We start from the raw sequence: 13781 nt of genomic DNA, 5'->3' as shown, positions 1-13781 counted from the left end.
CCCCTCATATACGTCATTAAATCAATGGTCTTTTTTTTTCTCAGCACAGTTCAGTGTTAAGGTTGCCTAGAGTTTTTAATAGTGTGGCCTTATCAGCGTTGACAAATTTTGCTCCAAAACAATTAATCAAAAATTACAGTGTTTAAGGAATTCACGTGTCATATCAAAGTCCTTCGAGCAAGTCTCACCACTCAGCATCCATCTATCGCAGGAACTTATTTGGGTATTTATTTCATGACATAATTAAAAATAAACTTAATTTGATTGGCCACTACAGGAAACAAACACTCCCCCATCAATATATTTAAAAAATTATATATAGCTGTTAAATGTGCTGGCTTTCCCCTCAATATAAGGTTTTAAAAATGTCCCCTGGAAGTTACACCTGTGCCATCATCTTTGCTGTTGCAGACTTCATCTACAGATTGGTCACAATCGTACCTAAAATAGAGCTCCATTTGTATTTTACGATTATTTATTTTAACTACTTTTCATGTTGTGCAATAATGCATTGTAAAATAAATATGTGGAAAAGTCCATAAATGTTTTAACTAGTACTGCACCTTAATCAAAACAAAACGTTGCATGCTAGTTTATTTTCACGTCATGCCAAACGTTTGGCACACTCCAAACAGGATTACGCAACTTTGTTTTTCTTTTTCAAGCCACACATCAAAAAGAATGACTGACATCCTCTGCATGAACACATTCAAGAGAAAAAACACTCTAAAAGGCTGCTGTGGAAATTTACAAGCTGATGTTCCTTAAAGAGTGGAACATATTTCTCCTGGAAGAGCTTTTTTTTCTGAAAATGATCAGCTAAATAAAATGCTCTTTGGCTCAGCAGCTAACTTGATTTTATTGTATCATATGATACTGGTACTAAGAAAAACAGACCATAACTGCATAAATGTTTGTTATACAACAATGTTAGTGTTAGAGATGCACAAATCTTATAGTCTATTATAAATTTCATGTATAGAAACATGGAGTACAAGAATATAAATTAGTGCTTACGGCCTAGTGTACATTTATGTATTAATACTCATTTGTTTACATATAATATTTTTTTTATTCTTATATTTCTAAGCTTTTTGAATATTATTTGTTTCCACATACTGTATGGCACAGGTACACATTTTCAGAGTAAATATGTGCACTGCTGAGGACACATGCCATCTTCACATAGCAAGAAATCAAAAAGAAACTTAAAACCAGCACAGGTGTAGGACCACATATTTTGTGGGCAACAAAGGAGCTTTAACCCTGCTTTACCAGCCAACCTGTGCCCACTTCCTCAAAAGTCCCGTGTAGTTCTTCCTGTACAGCCACACACACTGATCACCATCATTTCTGCATTTTCAAGCAGGTTAATTATCTCTTTGTTGTGATTTATTTTTTAATATTTAAGCCTGTGAAACCTACAGCCTTAGATCACATGTTCCTGATCCGAAACATCTTATTTAAAGATTCCTGGTTCATTTCCAATCAGCGCTCATCTCTGCGCACCCTCAGCGCGCACTTCGGGGGATAACTAGTAATTGAGCGGGTAACTAAATATTCAAAAACACTACGTAATCCCAGAGTACATTGCTCCACTGTCTGCATTACCTAATCCCATAAGCCATCGCGGTGGGCGGGGATATGGCCTGTTGTCAGAGCAACCTGCATGTCATTAGACACATCCCGCCTACCAAGTCATCTCCAGCCAATCGCTGGCTGTAGAAATGACATCATTGTTATTTTCAGGCGAGCTGCAGCTTAGAGGTGGATAAAGTTCGTCTCCACGTTGGAAGTGATAGAAAGTATTAGACGTTTTCGGGCACTGTTTTTACTTTTTGGGAGCGAGGATAAGTCACGGAAGACATTCGGTGTGTCCGGACACGGAGACCCGGCGGCGGGGGGACAATTTTTGGTTGTTGATGAGCGCTGGGCGCACAAAAGAAAAGTTTTCCCAGGACATAAAGTTGTCAAGTGAGTTGAACTTCAACAATAGGCGGACTCTATCGCAATCCAGTTGACGGACTGTCACGGGACCTATGTAAACAGTCGACCTTGGACTGTTTTCTCGTTTCTTTTTTTAAAGGAGAAAAAGAAAGATCTCCCTCAGGGTGAACGAAACTTTATGTCCAGAAAAATGGAAGCGACCTTCTACGACGAAGCCTCCAACTCTCAGCGTGACGGGGCGGCAGTGTACGGCTTCAACCCTAAAACCCTCAAACAGACCATGACCCTGAATCTGAACGACCCGAAGAACTTTAAACCTCATTTGGGCGCCAAGGCTCTGGACATCCTGACGTCCCCTGATGTCGGGTTACTGAAGCTGGCCTCACCTGAACTGGAGAGACTGATCATCCAGTCTTGCAACGGGCTGACAACTCCCACCCCGACCCAGTTCGTCTGCCCCAAGAACATCACCGACGAGCAGGAGGGCTTCGCGGAGGGGTTTGTGAGGGCGCTGGCTGAGCTCCACTACCAGCAGCAGATACCTGCCGCCCAGCCCGATCCACAGACCGGCTCGGCCAACGGCATGACATCCGGCTCCGCTGCGCCCGAGAGCGGCGGGATTTCCTACAGCTGCACGGTGCGCACGGAGCCGCCGGAGTACACCAACTTGAGCAGCTTCACTCGGGCTGTAATAGGCTCCACGCCCGCACCTGCCGGCGAGAGACAGCCACCTCCACCTACAAGTTACCCGGCGGCCCCACAGCCGTCCCACAACCACATGGACCACCAGCTGCCGGTGGCTGCGCAGCACTCACGGCTACACGCGCTCAAAGAGGAGCCACAGACGGTCCCGGAGATGTCCGGCGAGACCCCACCGCTCTCCCCCATCGACATGGAGTCCCAAGAGCGCATCAAAGCTGAAAGAAAGCGCATGAGGAACAGGGTGGCCGCGTCCAAATGCCGGAAAAGGAAGCTGGAGAGGATCGCCCGACTGGAGGACAGGGTCAAAAACCTAAAGAGCCAAAACACGGAGTTGGTTTCCTCTGCCAACGTCCTGCGGGACGAGCTGGCTCTGCTCAAACAAAAGGTGATGGACCACGTTAACAGCGGCTGCCAGCTCATTTTGACGCAGCAGCTCCAAGCTTACTAGACTTGCCAAGAGAAGAAAATAAAAAGAACCACGGGACACTGCTCGGGGACCAAATGCAGCTTAAAGTGGCCCGTTCAGCCTTTCAGGGAAGTCTCAGCGCATTGTTTTTTTTTCTCCTTCACCAAAATATCCGCTCAGACTGTATCCGCATGGAGGCTGACTGACAAAATACTTGGTATTGGTCAGCAACGGTGAATTATCACAGAGCAGAAGCCATCAAACTTATTGCACAGGCGCACACAGCTCAGATGGAACCTTGGCTCTGCCAGCGCCTCTGATCTGGCTCGTTACATATTTTTGGCATTTTGTTTTGTGTCTATGTCATTTATTTCCACCTTAAACTACACAATGAAATCTGTAATCTGTCAAACCAGCTATGGCAAGTGTCCACATCTTATCACTCGACTGTGGCCCACACATGTCCTGCATCCTCACTGGAGGAGAGATAGGGCTTATGTGGGCTCAAATTGCATAGACACAATGTGAACCGAACCTTTCACTATGTCAAGTAGCAACGTATGCATATAGACATGAGTCAAGCACTGAGTATCCCAGGCACCAACGATTATATGTACAGAACACTAACAACAACAAAAGTTCACACCTTTCCCTAAAGACTCATAGGTGTGTGTTTACTGACAAAACTGCCTTACTTTCTTAATACTTACCTTCAAGCAACTTTGTGATATAGTTGTAACTAATGTTAAACCTCAAGTTAACACTTAGTAATATTTGTACGCAGTATTTTGAGCACTTAACTGTAAATATGAGAAAATAAAAGTGTTGGACATGCAGCAGGATGTGTGTTGTGGCTTTGTGATTAACGATAAATGAGCCTGGAGGTGACCGGATAGTCTTGCAGTGTGTTACATGGAGTGTTTGTTGTTGGAGAAACTGGGGCGGACGGGAGACTGAGTCACCAGCTCGCTGAGGCGCACCCGATGGTTGCCGAAGCTACTCGGACGCCCATTGGACAGCGAAGCGTCGGAAGTGAGCCGCAGGCAGCCAAATATGGCAAGAGGTCCCGAGCGAGCGCTGGGACGGGTGGGGGTGTGTATGTGCGCGCGCGCGAGTAATAGTCACCGTCCTCCCACTACAGCTGGTGACTCTTTTACAAGAAACGCCATGAAGCCGAGGCAGCTCTGTTTACACACTTGAATGGAGTGAGTGGAGAAGAGATACTTTGTAAAGAGGAGGAGGCGTATTTTTTAAATTTATTTTCTCAACTACTGTCTGTAATATAAATAAGTTTCTGTAGAAAAAAAAGTACAAATGTATACATTTTATACATTTAACCTGAACAGAGGGGCACATGTTCAATTACTTGGAAAGAAATTAAAACAAAATAAAACAAAAAACAGACTCTTTAGCCCAACAGTGACACCAGAAGCTGGTAAATGATTGGACACATGTTCAAGCCCAATCATTTACCAGCTGGTAAATGATTGGAGGAGGCAGCTGTCTGGCAGTTTAAAGACCCTACACACAGACTGTAAACCCACACAGGTGCTTTCACTCACTGCTTGATACACCCTGGCCCTGTTATGACAGGACTGTTTCTATGTTTAACTTGAGTCTTGGTACATTGGTTTAGATAAGCTCCTCATAGATTCCCTCAACTTCAGCCTGACACAAGATTTAATCAGCCATTAAATAAATACACCTGCATATTCTGTCCAGGACTTTTATGACCATTTAAATACTTGTAATCTTTTATACGTGCCGTATGTCATGTTGTAAACTGGTTATTTACACAACACTTGAGGATTAGATATGTGCTTTTCTGTATCTTTACAGGATGTTTTGATGCGTATCTGACAATGTGAACAAAGAGGAACTCGAGGCAACTCAGACAGGGTTTAGTCTGTTAAGGCATCTTATCCACAAACTCCACAACTGCATCCTGCACTGGATCCCCAGACAGTGTACATAAAATTAAACACTATATTCTACTATGGAACAGAAGTTACAAAATGACGGTTGTCTGCCAGAAGCAACTGGTGGAGTTGATTACTGGAGCCGACTGCCTGCTCTGGTCTCATCCAACAGCTTCTTTTGATCTTACCTGTCTTCCATCTTTCTGTGCAACACACATTCTTCCAGGTTCTAAACAGCTTTAAGTTCTCGAACACAGAGTTGAGTTCCTAAATTATATCTATCTGGGGGTCGTTCTTGTGTTTGGTTCCTGATAACCCCCATAGTCTGTGCACAGTCCTGTGGCCGGGGGCTCTCAGCTGACGAGCACGCCCTCTTTAGCAGCTATGCGCTGCCGGTGGACGTGGTCCTGCTCTAGTTCTTCATGGCTGGGGTGCCAAAGCCGTGACAGGACGCGTTCCATGTTGAGGGCGTACATGGTGTGGGAGGGCATCACGCCGTGGTGAACCTGCATTAAACAAGTATAAAAGAGATGAGAAAACCATTTCAATTCTGATAGTTAAATGATGGAAAGGTAGGCTTGGGAAAAAAAAGAATCCAGCGTTAAGAGTAAAGAAAGATAAGATAAGATACCTTTATTAGTCCCACGAGTGGGAAATTTCCTGTGCTGACATGAAGAGTGAGACATGAAGATATAAACCTTTACACCTTACATATGCATTTCTGAGGGAAACAACTTTTTTGTGTAAACACAACTATTCAGTAAACAAGGCAAACAGCCTAACAATTCTGCAATAAGACCTCAAACTTATAGGTTGGTTAGAAAATTAAAAAAAAGCTATGAGTTTTGTTATCTCCAACTGACAGCTCGGAAATTATAAGACAAAAAAACAGCAGCAACTGCAAACAGTTTTGAAGCCAGAACTTAGAAAAGTTTGGCATTTTTGCTGGAAAGATGAGTTTATATCAGTCTTATTACACTCATTTGTGGACTATTACACAACTTCACAGCATTCTAAGAATCCCACACACAAATTTTCAAGGTGAAAAACTCCATCACATTTAACAGGGTCAAAGGTTGTATTATTTGACCACTTGCCTGGGAATATCACAACTTTTCCTTTGAGCTGTTCCAAACAAACTCACTGTGAAATATGCTGATGTTGCTAGGACCAGTTGTGCACATTTTCTTACCTGTAAAGCCTCGAGGAGATCAAACATGCTGATTGGAGGGAGAGGTGCAGGAAGACTGTCAGCAGAACAAGCCAGCAAATGAACAGCTTGCTGCTCAGCCTCATCGGGTGACACCTGCGGCGGTGGGCCTGCAGGGAGGGAAGCACTCTGTGGCGGACTTCAAGGAAAAAAAGTACACTATTAGTCCATACTGACAGCAAAAGAAAGCAGCTACTGATGCAAACATAAAAACTAAAAAGATTTAATGAAGTTGCAGTAATGAGAGGCAAACACATTTTTCTGTATCAAATGCATTTCTTATACTGAGAATTCTCACAGCCTAACAAAAGCTGCAGTCCCTACCAATCAGCAACACTGTGGTAAGCAGCAAGGCTGTTTTTCAGATAGGGTTGAGGCGTGACGTCATTGCCAAAGGCGTACGGGAAACGGCTGTCTCGTAATCGATACGCCTTCCTCCGCATGATTACGGCAGTCAGGACATCTTTCAAGTGGTGCTGAAATAAATCAGAGCACTGAGTCAGTGCACAGTCAGACTCAAAATGGCCCCCATTCATTTCTAGGTGCAACAGGTCGCATTAGCTTTTGCATGTAAACTGACTGATAGCTTAGTGTAGTTTAATCCAAGTGATCACTGATAATGGAATCAAGACAGACCTCTCTTACTACATATATATATTCTATATACTTGTTTCATAACTCAACGTTAAAATAATTCAAACAGCTGAGTGAAAAAGACGCTGGGCTGGGCAAGGACACAGACAGACAGTACAACTGATGTCCCTCCTGCTTTTGGCAACAACACATGGGTAAACATCTCGTTAGATTTTGGTGTGACTAAGCTCTGCTCAGTCTCTGGAGAAAACAAATCTGTCAGTGCTGCATAATAAATGACGCAGAGCATGTTCTTTCTGATCATTTAAACCACTGCACGGCTGTTTAAACAATGTCAGACTTAAAAAGCAGAAGAATCACTTGCGTCACACTCTCAGCTTTTATGAAGGTGCCCTGAGGCTCAAACCGTCACTCTTCTGTTGAACTGTTAGTATATACCTCAACGGCATAGATCATGGTGCTGATGGCATCTTCTGTGACGTTATCCAAGCCCACCTCAAAGGCGGTCACCATCATGCGAGCCTCCAGTTGGCCCCGTGTGGGCAGCAGCAGAGTGTGGGCGCTGAGACGCAGCTCTTCCTCCTCACTTCCCCCCTCCCTCGGGCTGAATGGCTGGGCGGCGCTCAGAGGATTCTGAGGCTGGAAACGATGCTGAAGGACACACAAGCGTCCGAGCGATATTGTCAGTCCACTGTTCAAGCACACAGCTGTTATTTAGAGGTGGCTAACCTTGCAGCTGCAACACTCGGTCGTGATTTTACTTTTTAAGTGTTCCGCACACTTTACTTAGGATGGCCACCCAAGTGTATCTGTTGACTCATTTCAGCCTTTTTTTAAAAGGCATTTTGGGTGGGTTTTTTTTTTTTAAATCATGCCACAGAAAATGAAATCACCCATGGCTGATTTACAGTTGGACCATTCCCCTACTCTTATTTTGAAAGCCCAGGCCCTTTTTGTGTGGTTTCCCTAGCAGTTGGTTTACTGGTCAGGTTGCTGTTGTGGCATCTACCTCCACTGTACCCTTAATTATGAATTTTGACACCCCAGTATTCATCGGTCTACTTGGTCTACTACTACTGAATGACCTGTTCTATAAGCAGGCCTGAAATATGAGAAACTACTCAGTTCAGAAAAAAGCTTTAAGGGTTACTCCTAGAAGGATTTCAAGGGGTAAAGAGTTAAATGGATCTTGTGTTAATAGTCAGACGGACTTAGACTGGTGACAGTCTTTTTTTCTGCTGTGAACTGAATGGCCCAAGAACCAGAAACTTCAGCGGGAGCAATGGGTCATGTGGCACTATGCTGAGCCCTTTGAGAATGCAAAGCAGAACATGGATTATCATCACTAGTTGCAGACCAACACAGCAGAGATAAAGCTCATCCACAGAGAGACTCAATGGAGCAGCAGCTCAATAAACGTTTACTGGTTACACTACCTGGCAACTAAAATATTTAGAGAGGAGAACCTTATAAGAAGTAATTTTTCAACAATTCATTAAAGGTGTGTGTGCAACCTCTGTCAAAGAATATAAATTTGTTGGAACCGTTTTAGCAGTATTGTTGCCAACATGAACATATCTAGCCCGTGCGGAGATGAAAATATGAAGGAGGACTTACGTCGAATTTTTGCCTAGAGGAACATTTCTTATTCCCCTTCGGTTTGCCGGGCTTTGAAGCACAGCTACCTTGCCACTGCAATGACCCTGCACCCTCTAGAGGACAAAAAGGACACACAACAAGGTGCATGAAAGACACAAACAGAGATCCCATTTTATTTGGTGAAATAGTCTTTAATCTCAACAGCTCCTAAGCCAGTCCTGACAAAAAGGTATGGCTTAATACATACATAAAATGTCAGCTGTTATAAAATATAGGTTCGGCCACAATTTCAGAGGCATTCAGTTATTAATAAAAAAACTCACCTGGTGTGGAGACGATGATCTGGCACCGTGTAAGAATAGCCAGGAGAAAATCATTGTGAACATGGACTGGATGGATGAAGGAAACACAGAATAAGCCATTTTTTTATTAGTATTATTATAATTTCTACATTACACATTAGCACAGAGGAGAGCTGTTCTTTGACACTGACCATTCTCCTGTGCCAACAGCCTACGCGCCTCAATGTCAAACTCTTCTTTGCTGATCTTTTGTTTGAACCACAGCTTCAGGTTTGCCCAGTAACTGCAGGGAGGAAACAAGAAGCAAACACCAACACACACATAACTCAGGTGCATCTACAATACAAAGTGATGCTGGACACAGACAGAAACACACGCATACATACACACAAGAACCATCTGCACGTCATTAAATCTCTTTATCGCGTTTTTCACGTGCTATTAACTTTTTAAATCACAAATACTCAACAGTGCTGTTCCTGTTTCTTTCACTCGTCGTCTTTAAGTTAAGTTTCACTTCTGGCCAACTCGGGGTACACTACTTTTCAAAATATTGTCAAGTTGGATTTACACAAACCCGCCATAACGTTAAAGTTCATACAGCTAATAAAGCTCAAGGTAAATCTCACCTTTCTTACGCATCACCTTTACCACAGACATAAAAAAATACCAAAGAGATGCTACAGTAATATGTCAACAACGGGGGAAATCCTGCAAAATGTAGCAGAGGATAGCTAGGTGCTAATTGGTCCAAGGCGCAGTTAATTAACGTTTGTCACCGTTTCATTTCAGTGGCACAGAAATGGGACCAAAACGCAAGACTACGAACAAAGACAAGCACACAAACAACACTTCACTTACTGTTTGACATTATCGCCAATTGCATCCGTTAAATTCTTCTTTGCAATTTCAAGCTCGCTAGCATGAGCCGCCATGACGTTCATAAACGCCTACAATTACGTCATCAATCGGCGACAGTAACATTTCCCCCCCCTAAACCTATAAACTTTATATTAGAAAATACATTTCACAAAATGAATCGAAAAGACAGAAAAGCACTTAGCATTTTTTAATGGCTGAAATTAGTTGAATCTAACTAGTTAAATGAAATCTATTAAAAAGTCAATAACCAATCAATCAATAAGTTAAGTTAAATAAATATGATGACTAAATTAAATAGATATAATGACTAAGCTAAGATAAATAACATAATCAATCACACAACAAAAAGAAGCGGAAAACACAATGTAAGTAAAACGAATAACTAAACTATATGGTTTTGTTACAAACGACTGCGCCGCTAGATGGCAGTGTGGTATCATTTTCATATTTGTACACAGATTAGTGAGGTTTGCCTTCAAGGCCTTCTGCCAGACAAGCTCTCTAAAGACGTGGTTAACTTTGATGAAAGCATGTATTTTAACCCTGAGGACAAACTTCTCCCACTGGTGTCCACTTGATGCAGAAGAGCTGAATAAAAGTGCTTTTAATCTTGTAAACTCATAAGCATAACAAAGAGGTCAAGATGCCCCCCCAAATGTTGTCTGTCTTTTACCAAGCAGAATCTTAGCTCTTTGTGTTTAACAGTGAACAGCTTTCAGAACACAGCATTTGTGTGCTAACACGACTTTAGAGCCTGAGCTGACGTGTATAAAGAATGACTCCAGAGTCAGTTTGCAAGACCAGTGGGAAGAATGTGATCAAAGCCTTCAAAACAAATCACGTAAAGCAGTGTTGCAACCTTTTAAGACAAACTTAGAGAAAGGTCACATTGTCCTGTTTTCATGCTCTAGGCTTTTTCAACATTTTGCAGACTCGGTTTTGAGTTTTTATGGGTTTTTTACTTTTTGTTTTTAGCTCCCCTTAGACCAGAAGAAACACTTCTAATGATCACAGAAGTTTCCCTCCAATATGAAGCATGCCTGCCCGCACTTCCCATTATAACCACTAAAATTTCCACTCAATTCAAAAGTCACTCACACCTACAGCTACTTTGGAAAGCAACAGCTATAACATCAGCCAGTACACTTCTATGAAGTGATTATTTCTTCTGCTTTCACCAAAAAAATGTAGCTTTAGAGTTACCAGTTGAGGTTAGAAACCTCAATTCTCCACAGTGCTCATGAGAAAGCATTTCCGTGGTTCCATATGTTGTCCTTTACAGATAATATTTCTCCAGAGCAGATTTAGGCCAGGAGGCCCTTTTTGTTTTTCACTCTTTTAACTTTGGCGTAAAAACAGCTGAGTCATCAAATAGATGGTCCTCCTCGCCCCTGCTCCCACATACCCAGGAGGTTCTGAAGCCTTAACCAGGCTGACTCATGTCATTCATCAAAATGAGTGCAATCACTGAACATATACAGACATACTGTAGGCTATTAGCGGGTCCTCAGTTACGTGACTAACTTGCAGTGTTCAGAGGTCATACGTCTTTACAGAGGATGTGCATTTGATCATCTTAGGCTTTCGCGGCTTTAGCAGAATAAACAAGCCTGCCATGCCAAACGCAAGAACGATGAAAACCATCTGAATTTTTCATTGCTATTAGATGCATTTAACAGACTAAATGTCTGTTAATAAGCAGCTGAAACTCAAGGAGCAAATGTTCTATGGTTCACATGTGCTGCTTAGTTTGGAGAAAAACCCCTCAGCAAGATAAAGATCATTTTCACAATCTCAGCCTCTGCTTGTTTGCTTCAAAGCTAAACACACTATCACTCTTCTGGAAATTTTAGGACAGACTGGAAACTGTAGCTGTCCACAGCAAAGTGAGCCTTCCCAGATTTCTCCAAACGATGATCCATTTTAAACAAGTGTCTGTTGAGCCCTAAATCAAAAGGGCACTTAGCAACAAACTTAGTTAAGGATTTGTTTAACCGTCCCAGTTAGAGCAAAAAAAAAAAATTCATCATGGAGCTTATTTTCAAAGAAAACAGCTCCACATCCTGTCTGCTGATTTGCTGCTGACACTAAGTGAGCTTCTGAGAGCTAATGAGTCACTCTCACGGACATTCCCCCAACAGCAGATGTTTTATAGCAAACAGCAGCGAACTGTCAGGGATCTTCTGAGCCTGAAATCTGTAGACAGTGTACCTTCACTTAGTGACAAGGAGGGCTTTTACCTCTGAAACGTGCAGTGGTTTTCAGAGGACCACACCGCAGCAGCGTTCGCCCATCCCCAGTCTGCTGGCAAGGTATTTTGAGTTGGTGCAGACCTGAGTGTGGTCCTTTCACCAGAGCCAAGGATGTCACCTTCACAGTTCCAGCATGAGGCTGTGCAGGGGTTTGGTTTTTGTGGGTTAATCAGGCATTTCCATGTCCCTGTGAGGTTGTTTAAAATTGTGAGGGTTCAGTGTGTCACCGGCACAAGTTATTGGAAGGCTACACTTGGAGCAACCCACACTGGCTGATTTGTGGGGTCTGTTCTCACTGAGGGTTTAGAGGCACATTTGTAACAGGAAGGTGGTCCGTTATAATCAGCGTCCTTTTCCTTGGTCAAGCTGGGAAAATTTGTATTGAAATTAATCCAGTGAAGCTTCTCAGGAGGTAGCAGTGGAGGACAGGGATGGACAGGATGTCTAGATTTTGCATTAAAGCACAAAAAAGTGTTTTAGAGAACAACCATGCTCTAGAAAGGCATCTAAACCTGCTTTCGAACTTCTTAGCAAGCAGTAGGCCTATACTTTGTTAAAATGCTTTGTATATGTCAGTAGGTCACATTTCTGCACGTTTTATTTTATTTATGCGGAGCACCTTTTAAGAAAATTAAAGGAATAGATTGGATTTCTACATAGAGACAAATCTTGTTTCTCATTCATGATTAGTAAGATCATTGTGCAATGTGCCAATTCTGTCTACGCTTGATTATGGTGATGTTGCTTCTATATTCAAGTTGAAGCCTCTTGATTCTGTGTACTACCGTAAATTACGATTCATTACAGGTGATTGTTTTCTTGGTCACCATCGTATCTTATATGAGAGAACAAAATGTGATAATGTACAGTAAATCGAAGACAGCAGCATTGTATGATGTTTATTTACAAGGCTCTTTGCTGCAAAGATTGCCTGCTTATCTCCTTGACTGAATTTAAACGGAGCTCTTACAATGTCAGGCCGTGGGACATTTTAAACATTAGCTGTACCTGTTGTTCACACTGAAATTGGAAAAACTGGATTGAAATATTTCTCCACCTACAAACGGAACAAACTACCAAAATGTTATGAAGCTACTTTTGTGCATTTCTAAAAATTGTGTACATGTACCTGTTTGTCTAACTTTTTGTATGTGTTTTATTTTGTTCACAGGTCTGTCTTGAAAAATAGATCTCAATCTCAATGAAGCTAAAGGTTTAAATGAAGGATTCAATAAGCATTTATATATTTTCAGACCTGTGACAGATTAAAGCCCTTGGCCTCTATTTTTCACGTTTATTTGCTTTTTTGCTAGCTCTTAGCTTACTTGAGCACAGAAACGGTTATACAGAAGACAAATCCTCTTAAAATCAGAAGAATCCTCAAACAATAAAACTAAAATTAGCTTTAATAGCTTTGCAATTTTTTTTCATCTTTTCAGCTGCGTGGAATCAGTGTTATGGGGGTAGTTTCCAGAACTACTCAACTTCTCATTTTAGAAGTAAAAAAAGGGGGTATATCACATTAATCTGTAAGCTTTGGATCCACTTGCTTTGCTTTTATAACTCTTGATCCTGACTGGAAGCGTTTTCCAGTTTTATGGCAAAGTAAGCTAAACGCCAGGTGGCTAGTTTCAGATTTATTAGAGACACATGAGAGTTGTACCGTTAATCTCAATTTTCCTGTTTGCAAGATATTCTGATGTAATTAAATTCAGTCTTCTAAACTAACATCGACATGCATGCAGGCAAACTCTCAGGAAACAGAGGTTTTGACGGTTATAATGAGACAGATTTATAGACATAAAGGGCACTCTTTTGGACTGTCAAAGGGAGTACACAATGGTTGAAAAAGAAAGAAAAAGGATTCATGTGTTCCATGTGATCAAAGTTGTGCGCCTGGCGTGGATGACTTTGCTTGAAACCAGTCATCCACGGACACCACTTGAAGAGTGTGATGGTCTGGCTCAT

At 42.1% G+C, this 13781-nt stretch overlaps 2 protein-coding genes across 2 annotated transcripts; one reads left to right on the top strand and one right to left on the bottom strand.

The window, feature by feature from the left end:
- Nucleotides 1-1717: 1717 nt before the first annotated feature.
- LOC102793829 (transcription factor Jun-like) lies at nucleotides 1718-3891 on the top strand. Its single transcript, XM_006786923.2, has one exon. It carries the CDS (start codon nucleotides 2126-2128, stop codon nucleotides 3095-3097), a length of 972 nt encoding a protein of 323 aa, XP_006786986.2. The 5' UTR covers nucleotides 1718-2125; the 3' UTR covers nucleotides 3098-3891.
- A 406-nt stretch (nucleotides 3892-4297) lies between these two features.
- On the bottom strand, nucleotides 4298-9624 carry tada1 (transcriptional adaptor 1). The gene is made up of 8 exons (XM_006786922.2): nucleotides 9541-9624; nucleotides 8871-8962; nucleotides 8701-8766; nucleotides 8396-8490; nucleotides 7217-7429; nucleotides 6509-6660; nucleotides 6167-6323; nucleotides 4298-5480 (listed from the first exon to the last, which is right to left on the bottom strand). The coding sequence occupies exons 1-8, from the start codon at nucleotides 9621-9623 to the stop codon at nucleotides 5328-5330; spliced, it is 1011 nt and encodes a 336-aa protein (XP_006786985.1). The 5' UTR covers nucleotide 9624; the 3' UTR covers nucleotides 4298-5327.
- Between the last annotated feature and the right edge of the window lie 4157 nt (nucleotides 9625-13781).

This window comes from Neolamprologus brichardi, chromosome 18 (genome assembly GCF_056152115.1).
Source record: "Neolamprologus brichardi isolate AB-2024 chromosome 18, ASM5615211v1, whole genome shotgun sequence".
NCBI classification, from domain to species: domain Eukaryota; kingdom Metazoa; phylum Chordata; class Actinopteri; order Cichliformes; family Cichlidae; genus Neolamprologus; species Neolamprologus brichardi.
The sequence above is the reverse complement of the archived record's forward strand: the minus strand, read 5'-3'. Positions and strand labels throughout refer to the sequence as shown.

What these genes read in the sequence shown, in the direction of transcription:
- LOC102793829 (XM_006786923.2), top strand. Translation starts at nt 2,126, where the DNA reads ATGTCCAGAAAAATGGAAGCGACCTTCTACGACGAAGCCTCCAACTCT.
- tada1 (XM_006786922.2), bottom strand. Translation starts at nt 9,623, where the DNA reads ATGAACGTCATGGCGGCTCATGCTAGCGAGCTTGAAATTGCAAAGAAG. An exon ending in CCATGATCTATGCCGTTGAG is followed by an intron (nt 6,661 to 7,216) that starts GTATATACTAAC and finishes GATTTATTTCAG; the next exon opens with CACCACTTGAAAGATGTCCT. An exon ending in TACCACAGTGTTGCTGATTG is followed by an intron (nt 6,324 to 6,508) that starts GTAGGGACTGCA and finishes TTTTCCTTGAAG; the next exon opens with TCCGCCACAGAGTGCTTCCC.